This window comes from Martes martes (genome assembly GCF_963455335.1).
Source record: "Martes martes genome assembly, chromosome: 8".
NCBI classification, from domain to species: domain Eukaryota; kingdom Metazoa; phylum Chordata; class Mammalia; order Carnivora; family Mustelidae; genus Martes; species Martes martes.
The window spans coordinates 58,221,161-58,231,442 of NC_137895.1; the positions used below are offsets into that span (position 1 = coordinate 58,221,161).

Sequence of the window (10,282 nt, forward strand, 5' to 3'; positions counted from 1 at the left end):
GCACCATGCTGTTAGTTTACTCCCTGACATAAGGGGGCAGGCGCTTTGTACCCCAGGATCCGTCATTCCTCAGCTGTGGGCTGCCCTCCTCAGGAAAACACATCACCCTGGGCATACCCCAGCAAGGCAGGTCCCTTTGTAGAAGTCAGCCATGAGGAGGATGCAGCCATATGCTGTTAGCAGCAGCTAGAAAAGGGGTGCATCAGCCTGGTGAAGAGGACCCAGGGACAGGAAGGAACCAATAGCACCTTCCACTGGATTCATGGACCAACGCTGATGCAGTTGCCAAAAGGCCGAGCTGGGAGGCAAACCCCGATCCACTGGAGCTCTTATCTCTACAAAGCCATGGATTCACCTCTTTACCCTACTCTTTGAAGTGTTATACAATTAGTTTTTTGTTTTTTTTTTTTACAATTAGTTTGCTTTGTGCCAGACACCATCCTCAGGGCTGGGAAGGGAAGGGGGACCGGCCAGGGTGCGAACGGGCTTTAACTTCTGAGGCCGGGGAGGCCCAGGCCATCTGGCGGGCACACTGTGACACTCACGCTTGTGTTGGCTTTTCCACCTAAAGGCGGACGAGACGCAGGATGTGATGCATTTCAACTACACGGCGTGGCCCGATCACGGGGTACCCACAGCAAATGCGGCCGAGAGCATCCTGCAGTTCGTACACGTGGTTCGACAGCAAGCTACGAAGAGCAAAGGCCCCATGATCGTGCACTGCAGGTAACCTTGTCAGCCCTGTCTTCCCTGGTGGTACCACAGGCTCTGCTTTACAAAGCCAAGAGCCCAACCCTCCATATACCCCGGTCCCACTGAATTTACCATGACATGAGCTCTGACTTTCTAAAATTTACAGGTAACAGATATCTTACTAGATACGTGATTTGCTTATAAAATGGCTTTTCTTTTTCCCCATAGTCTATGAGGTAGATCCTATTAGTCTCACTTTCAGATAAAAAGAAAAAAAAAAAAAAAGACCCGAGAAGTGGGGAGGTAAAGGGATTCACATAAATTCATGCAGCTGGAATGGGGAAGGATTAGGGCTCAAATCCATGCCTTCAGGCGCTCTTGGTGATTCTGAGTGGCTTATAACATGGCCAAACACAAAGTGAGACTAAAAATCACTAATCACAGCACTAAATAATATAAATATTCTTGACCTCCTGCAAATGGCTGTCGCCCCAGAGCTAGAGCTAGTGTGTGGTCTCTCAAGCCAACTTTCCAGCAGGGGGTGTGACCGAACTCCAAGGATACAAGGAAAACTGGAATTGTTTTTTGTGTATCAGCTCCCTGAGACCAGGAAGCAAGTCTCCAGCAGGCTCCCTCTGGACTCCTTACCTTCCTCAGGAAACAGGGGGCCCCACACCTCTTTGAGGGAGGCAGCAGGGCGACTCAGAAATGTGACAGAAATGTGACACTGAAAGACACACCAATGAGCGCCTGGGTGGCTCAGACAGTTAACCATTTGCCTTTGGCTCAGGTTATGATCTCAGGGTCCTGGGATCAAGTCCTGCATCCCGCCTGCATTTCCCTGCCCAGTGGGGAGTCTGCTTCTCCCTCTCCCAGCCATCCCCCCCCAGCCCCGCCATTCGTTGAGTTCTCTCTCTCAAATTAAAACAAAACAAAACAAAACCACCAACCACAATTGTGTATTTCAAAATCAGGAAAATATTCTCAGGAATATTTCTTCCTTTTTCTCAGTGGTGCCACCTATAGTTTGGGGGCTTTTCTAGTGGCCAATGTGTTTGCAACCATATAAAATCACTGTCTGAGGAACATGCTGTCTGGACACTCTCTTGCAGTGCGGGAGTCGGCCGGACGGGAACATTCATTGCCCTGGACAGGCTCCTGCAGCACATTCGGGACCATGAGTTTGTCGACATCTTAGGGCTGGTGTCGGAAATGCGATCATACCGGATGTCTATGGTGCAGACAGAGGTAAGAGTGGAATCAAAATGTATTTTCAAATATGCCCTGGACTGAGAAACTTCTCGTGATTCAGTCTCATGTTTCAAAACAATTGTCTCAGGTTTTTTTCTGCCTCTGCTCTTCCCAGTTTCTTAGTGTGCGTGTTCAAACTGTTTAAGGTACAAAAAAAAAAATAGATATTAGCCTCTAGAAATCCATTCAGTGTATAGTGCTAGCCCTGCAGTTGGCGTCCTATGCCCTTTAGTAATCCAAGGCACACGGATGTATCTACAATATCTATAATAGAATAAAACCTCTTTGGACAGACCGAGTTCAGTGAAGGTGACAGCCAATCTGGGTAAATGCCACCAAGAGGAGACCGTGGAACTGACGTGATTTAATTTATATTTGAAATGCTAGATGTGATTCGATAAGTTTGGCATTAGTTCGTCCTTTATGTGACTCTGTCCCAATGCACTTTGGATGATGATCAGGGGCTGGATTTATGCTTTCTGTCCCTCTTATGATGTTAAGGATTTCTAGCTCCCAACGGAGCAGTGCTGCCAGTGTCCTTGATGTAAAGGAATGGGTTTACCATTGTAACGACATGGGAGCATCCCCAGAAATACCCACCCGTGTTGTGTGCTCCCTCTTCCTCCTCTTCCGTCCCATCCTCTCCTGCCTAGAAGCCTCAGAATGCACTCCGGCGGGAGTGGTTAGCCCTGGGCTGCTGCCTGCACACAGCATCACACACCCACCCAGCAGCAGCGTGTGGGCTCCTGGGTGCCTCCGAAACCCACGCACAGTAGCTGGTTCAGAACCCTCGTTACCGTGAGGTACTTGCGACCTCTCAGCTTGGAGCATACAATAACCCTTTTTGCTCAGGGAGTGTGGGGGCGGAACGCCTGTAGAGTAGAAAACAACCTGACCTGACCTACTCAAGTTCCAAGAGATGAAATGCTGCCTTCGTCTTCCCCATGCTTTTCCTACTAAGCACCACTAGGTGTCAGTATAACTCAAAGAGCCTGTAGTAATGGTAGGTCTCTGTTCACGCTTCCGGTTTCTGTCTTTCTTTCTTTCTTTCTTTCCTTTTTTTTTTTTTTTCCATGTTTTGTTATTCACCATACAGTACATCATCAGTTTTTGATGTAGTGTTCCAAGATTCATTATTGACATATAACACCCAGTGCTCCATGAAATCCGTGCCCTCCTTAATATCCACCACCGGGCTCACCCATTCCCTCTGGCCCCTCCCCTTCTAAAACCCTCAGTTTGATTCCCAGAGGCCACAGACTCTCGTGGTTCATAACCCCCCCACCCCCCGTGCCCCACCCCACCCCGATTTCCTCACCTTCATTTTTCCCTTCCTTCTCCTAATGTCCTCCATGCTATTCCTTACGTTCCACAAATAAAGGCAACCATATGATAATTGACTTTCTCCCCTTGACTTGTTTCACTCAGCATGATCTCCTCCAGTCCCATCCATGTTGATGCAAAAGTTGGGTATTCATCCTTTCTGATGGCTGCGTAATATTCCACTGTGCATATGGACGACACTTCTTTATCAATTCTTCTGCTGAAGGGCATCTCAGTTCTTCCCACGCTTCTGGTTTCTCCTCTCCTACTCTTTACTTTTCTTCCCTGCTTCCCCACTCCCATCTGACAAAGGCTCAATACAGCCAACCCAAGCGATTTATTTCTGTGCTTTACCAAGATCATACCACTTTGGAAAGAGTGACCCATTCACATGCAGGTCTCATTGATGATGTGTTTATTTGCTCACTTCCTTGAGCCCACTCACATCCCAGCCCAGCTGCCTTCTAATTTACAGCAGTGGGGACACGAACATTACCTTGTTGGTGTAAGCTCAAAATGTTCTGCTTCCCCAGAGGAGCCCACTACCTAGTGATTAAACAGTGCTTTATGAATCGGTCCATATTTTTGGTTTTCACTCCCATAAATTTACATCCTAATATGTGGTTAAAACTCCCCATTATGTATATTAATTCCCAAACTTCAAAGGGCCACTCCTTATTTTAAGTATTTTGGATGTGATGAATTGTCTGCCCCGTTGACTTAATTTATGCCTCTTATAATTTTATAGACTTTGATTATAGCCTATTTGCCTTGGCTTTCCCAATTACAGAATCCTAATGCCTTTTTAAAAACTACCTTCACAGGGACGCCTGGGTGGCTCAGTTGGTTAAGCAGCTGCCTTCGGCTCGGGTCATGGTCCCGGCGTCCTGGGATCGAGTCCCACATCGGGCTCCTTGCTTGGCGGGGAGCCTGCTTCTCCCTCTGCCTCTGCCTGTGCTTGCATGCTCTCCCTCTCTCTCTCTGACAAATTAAAAAAAAAAAAAGGTTAAATTAAAAACTACCTTCACATGGCAGACCCTCCATCCAATTTGCAACACCATTTATCTCTTCTCAAGTGTGGTAATGGCACCGAACTAGAGCAGTCAGCCCGTGTGTGTTGGCAAAGCTGAGGAAGTGTTTTGCGTTCTCCCTAATTTTCTAGTCCCAAATCTTGGTTGTTTGGCTTTATTGTTTCCAGCAGCATTTTTAGGCTGACATCTCCAGGGAAACGGTCTTTTTAAAGGGCAATATCCCTTCCCTGAACTCTGGTGGGAAAACTCAAAGTCAGCAAAAGAGGCAGAGGTCACCATAAGTTACTGATTTTTTCCAACTGTTCCAGCTTCGCTCTTGAGTTCCCTCGGGATTCTGCAGCGGAGGCTCTCTAGCTTGAGCTATTTATTTATGTCTGTTTCGTTAGTTATGTCTGGAACATCTTGTTCGTTTACCTTTGTTTTTCTTGGTTCCTGTGCTCTTCATGGTTCAACCTGGATTCTGAATGTTAGGGTTTTCCTAACATCCTCCTTGAGCCCATTCATAATACCCCAGTCCTTGCTGCCTTCGACCTTACTGATGTTAACAAATAAGGAGCAAAGTAACAAATTATTTTCTTTGGTTTTATCACCCCATCCCAGTGATTTTTAAGAGGCAGGAGTGATTCTCCAGCTGATTTCCAATTATATAAACCACCTGTGTGCTATGAACCAGGTTCCCTCTCATGGCTGGTTTTGTAATTTTCCTGCCTCCTCTAGACGGCTCGTCATCTCGATTCTACCTGCCTCACTCCAGAAATAGCAGAACTAACTGACTGAAACAGTCTGTCCTGAGACGCACATTTCCGGTCATGGCAACATGCTGCGCGGGCTGCACTTTGATGTGTTCTCTTCTCTTCTCAACTGGTGGGGCACAGGCTATGAGCTTCTCCCCAGGAGCAGCAAGGGGTAGTTAGGGAGTTGGGGTCCGCAGGCCAGACTCTGTGAATCGGCCTGGGCCACTTACGGCCGCCGCACACCCACCTTCCCCTCTCGTAGCTCCCTGTCCCCATGTGTAAAATGTGAGTGATGCCTTCATGAACAGCTGTAGCGTATCCATTAAATGAAGAGTGGAATCTAGACAAGCATTTTGAAGCCATAAAGTGCTCTCTATGGGGTGGCGTTCACCTCTCTTGGCTTCTCTTCTATTTTTATCAAAGGTTTTGTTTGATTTTCCTCTAATAGGCTTTCCCTGGAGGTCAGTTAGGGCTTTGTCCTGAGCAGCCATCATCCCGATCAGCGGCTTAGACTTCTCAGGGGCTCTCAGGGACGCATCTGTAAATAGTCTCGCATTTACTTTTCCTGGGGTCCAGCTTCTTTTTTTTCTTCGTGACACAAAGTTTGGCCACTGGCCAGTTCTGAATTGAAAAACAAGGCACGCTCTGGCCTGGAGGTGCCCAGTGCTTGACAGAAGCCCAGAACCAACGGGGTGTTGTGTGATAATGAGAAGAGGTGGTCAGTTATGGATGGGATACTATCACAAAATAAGGGAATGCACTTACTCCAAAGCTTGTTGAAAAATACAGATGAGGCTGAGGTATCAACCTTGAAGTGTTAATCTAACCTTTATAAAGTTGTCATACAAAAGACCCTTAACTTCTGTGAATATCATGACTGGCTTTTATGTCAAGGTTTTTTCTGATGGTATTACTTACAGAGAAGCTCTAGGAAATAAAGAAAAAAGGTAAAGGGTCATGAGGTTACTTTGATTTCATGGCACCAAGACAGCTACGCTCAGTATTTTGATGTATTTCACCTCTATCCTCATTCAAGTATGATTTTTATACAATTACACCTTATATGCTATGTGTACATCTACTAACTTTACACTGTAATTTCCCACTTAACATTTTGCTATCATATCATCCCAAATTGTCCAAAACTCTATAAATCTCATTTTAAAGACTGAATAATTTTTATATAGATCTGCTGGGTCTTATTTAAACCATTCTTCTTTTTAGAGGACATGAAATTGAATCCTTTCCCACTTATTTACTATCTGTGTCCACAAGGCCATTTACTAGCACATTAGTAATAATGCCTCCACCAACAATAGATAAAAATGACAGCTTCAACAAACTCAAGCCATCAGGGAGCATTACCATGTCGTGGACATGGTAATGGACATGTCATGGACTTTAGCTTTGCTCATGTCATGGACAAGATACAATTGTGTCAACTTACTTTTTTTATTATGTTCCCATCTTTTGCGTATGTTTTAATATTTCCTCAGTTTACTTCAGAAAACTCTTCATAAGTGCAGTGAGTACTAGGCATGAGGAATAAAAAGATATAGTCCCTCCCTTCCAGGAGTATTTGGTCTCATTGCTGATATATTTTATCAGTCAGTTTAAGTGTGTGTGTCACTGAGTCGAGGAATTTTAAACAAAAATAAAGGTATCGAGATATGTTTGTTAGATTATTCCTTTCTGCCTGTGGATGTCTGCCAAGTAAGCATCATTAAAGTCTCCCTTCCCACCGCCATTATATCTAAGTCAGTCTCCTAAGAGCTTGAACAGCGGCGAAAACTCTTCACCAGAGATCTGAGCTTTCAAACAACTGATAAGAGGCTGAGGAGCCATTTTTGAGTAATGGGGAATGCTCACAGACTGTGTGGTCATGAGAGATCCAAACACCAAGTGCTCCAGAGGCTCTGGGTTTGTCAAGTATGGCCCCGTGGAGGCAGTAGAGGCAGCCACGAAGCAAGGCCACACAAGGGGGGTGGAAGAGTTGTGCAACCAAAGAGGGTTGTATCAAGAGAAGATTCTCAAAGACCTCATGCCCACTTCATTGTGAAAAAGGTTTTTGTTGGTGGCATTAAAGAAGACACTGAAGAACATCATCTGAGAGATTATTTTGAACAGTATGGAAAATCAAAGTGATTGAAATCATGACCAACCAAGGCAGTGGCAAAAACAGGGTTTGCTTTTATAACGCTTGATGACCATGACCCTTTAGACAAGATTGTCATTCAAAAATCCCACACTGTCAATGTCCACAACTGTGAAGTAAGGAAAGTCCGAGCTACGCAAGAGATGGTTAGTGCTTCATGCATCCAAAGAGGTCAAAGTGGTTCTGTAAACTTTGGTGGTGGTCATGGAGGTGGTTTTTGTGGAAATGACAACTTTGCTCATGAGGAAACTGGGGAGGTGGCTTTGGTGGCAGTCGAGGAGGTGGTGGTTACGTGGTGGTGGTGAGGATGGCTATCATGGATTTGATAATGATGGAAGCAATTTTGGAGGAAGGAGAAGCTGTCATGATTTTGGCAACTACAACAACCAATCTTCAAAGCTGGGACCCATGGAAGGACTAAATTTCGGAGGCAGCAGCTCTGGCCCCTGTGGTGGTGGAAGCCAATACTTTACCAAACCACGAAACCAGGTGGCTATGGCAGCTCCAGCAGTAGTGATGGCAGCGGCAGAAGGTTTTCACTACCGCCAGGAAACAAGGCTTAGCAGGAAAGGAGAGCCAGAGAAGCTACAGGTTACAACACATTTGTGACCTCAGCCAAGCACAGTGTAGCAGCAGGGCCTTGCTGCTACAAAGAAGACATGTTTTAGACAAAACTCAGGTGCATGAGCAAAAAACTCGAGGACTAGGTTTATGACAAATTGTATAACAGGTTATTTTAGTTTCTATTCTATAGAAAGTGTAAATCATTCCAACAATGGGTTTTAATTGGATTTTTTTTTTTGCACCCATGCTATTGATTGCTAAATGTCTGATCTTGATACTGAATAAATGTGTTTTTTTTTAAAAGGTATCAACATTTTGTCACAATTTTAGAAAATAGTTTTCCTTCCCAGCTTCCAATTTACCCCTTTTATTATTCATTTTACTTTGTTTTATATACAGTAGTTTGAAATTTTTATTTGTAATTTATTACCTTGCTTTGAAGTTTAGAAAGTCCTTCCTCAAAGTAATCAGAGAAAAACTAACCTGCATTCAGCAACCCCCCCCCCGCTTTTTTAAGGCTTAATTTATTAACCTTCCCAGAATTCATTTTGGTATACTATGAGATGATACACAATTTTTTTTTCAAAATAGGCCTATGATTTATTGATTGGATAGTCATTGCCGCTAGCGTTAAGCTGTGATGACCTAAGTTCTATTATTAATCAAAATATTTTTACAGTCTATTCTCTTGGATTTTCTAGTTATAAAATTATCTCCTAAATAATGAACATTTTTTCCTTTGACATCAGATCAGAGTATCTAATCCCGCTGTAGTAGGAAAGCACTATATCTTTGCGTGTGTTTGCACAATACCTTGCTCTGAACCTGCTTTGGTCTTCTGCTCCAGGAGCAGTACATTTTCATCCATCAGTGTGTGCAACTGATGTGGATGAAGAAGAAGCAGCAGTTCTGCATCAGCGATGTCATCTATGAGAACGTTAGCAAGTCCTAGTTCAGAATCCAGAGCGGTAAGTAAAGACGAGGCCATCGTCGGCGCTCTGTCTTCGAACCATGGGAGGGGACATGATGGGATATAACAGAAGGCAGCAGCCGCCAGCTGTATTGATTCTGACCCCCCCAAATGTATAGGGAGACAGTACTACCATGCAGATCTTAGCACTTCGGCGCACCTTGGCTGGGGGATATGACAGGCTGGAGCTTCGGCAACCCATTATGATTCAATCTTCCTTCCCTCCATCCAGAACCTTCAGCTGTCCTGATATTGGATCCGTGTCTGAGATATCAGGATGCTGCCATCCCACTCTATTTATCTTGTGTTTTGTGCAAATATTTTATTGATAACGAGGGTCATACAAGGGGTTACAAAGGACATATGAGCTGGAGTATACATCCCAAAGGAAAAAAAAATTGACACTAGTCTTGGAAGAGTGGAGTGGAGGAAAGCCTTGCTTCCGTCCATTATGTGAACACTTACTTGAGAACTTCCTGAAAACATTACTAACATATTCAATGCCTTGTGCTCAACTTTAAGTAGGAGATCTTATTTTGGAGCTGTTATACTCTTAGCTGAAGGAACAATATACCAGTTCAAGTCAGCAAACAGTGTGAAACATATCTGAGTACAATGAGGTGGGGGGGACAATTCACAGGGTTGGGAGAGGACAGGAGTGCATTGTAGGATTCATATGGAAGGATAAAGAGCATATGGATCAGTGGGTAACCGGATAGGATTCGTATTCTATCGTCATAATGGGTAAAGACTGAGAGACAAATTTGCCTAAAAGGGAAAGATATTTAGATTCACAAAAGGGACTTAAAGGGGGAAAGATGCCCAGATAAGCCTGTGTCCACACCGGTGATGGGGTTGAGTGTAAAGAGAGCAAACAGTGGAATCAGGAGGAAAATGCTCTACTTCTAGCCCCAGACCTGTCAGTGTGTGGCTTGTCCCTGCCCGGCTGCTCACTGTTTCTCTCTCTCTCTCTCTCTCTCTCTCATTTGCAGGACAGGACATGGTGTGCACCCATCCTTCCTTGCTTCCAGAGTTTTTTAGGGGCCCTCCTGGCCATTTTGCTAAGAAGAGCCCCTACTTTGTCATATGAGGCCAAGGAGATAATCGGTCTCCCTGAAGCACCGGGAAGACTTAGCCTTAAAGAGCCTACAGTGTCTTTCGGACTCCTTCACTTCTGGACATTTAATAATGGACCAAATTCAACGGAACACCACAGAGGTCCAGACGCTCTGCAAAGGGCAGGAAGCACAGCACTTCCAGAGAGTTTCCTTGGCCCTTGGTTGGTTGGGCTGAGTTTTTTGGTGGTTGTTTTTAAGTGCAATAATTTTTGTATGTGTGATTTTATCAGGAAGTTGAATCGTTTTCTACCCACACGACCAACCAAGCCCGTAGCCCAAGAGAGAACAGGAATTGTTAGTATCAAATTGTACCTCATTGTTAAAAAGCGGCCTGGCCACACATGAGGAAATGTTAATTCTACTTCAAGGAAATTGAACCAGTGATACCTGTCCTCTGGCATTAAGCTGCTGGACCAGGAGCGGGGCGGGTGGAGGGGTGGAGA

At 44.8% G+C, this 10,282-nt stretch overlaps 1 protein-coding gene across 2 annotated transcripts in view; it reads left to right on the forward strand.

Annotated features, from left to right (window-relative positions):
* The window catches only part of PTPRO (protein tyrosine phosphatase receptor type O), a gene marked incomplete at its 5' end in the record, with an annotated part of 233,570 nt that extends 224,851 nt beyond the window's left edge, over positions 1–8,719 (forward strand). For both annotated transcript variants that reach the window (XM_080810594.1, XM_080810595.1), the window contains 3 exons: positions 572–726; positions 1,806–1,941; positions 8,599–8,719. In XM_080810594.1, coding sequence (XP_080666720.1) covers positions 572–726; positions 1,806–1,941; positions 8,599–8,703 — 396 coding nt within the window. In that variant the 3' untranslated portion in view covers positions 8,704–8,719. The remainder of the gene's footprint in view (positions 1–571; positions 727–1,805; positions 1,942–8,598) is intronic.
* Positions 8,720–10,282: the final 1,563 nt, after the last annotated feature.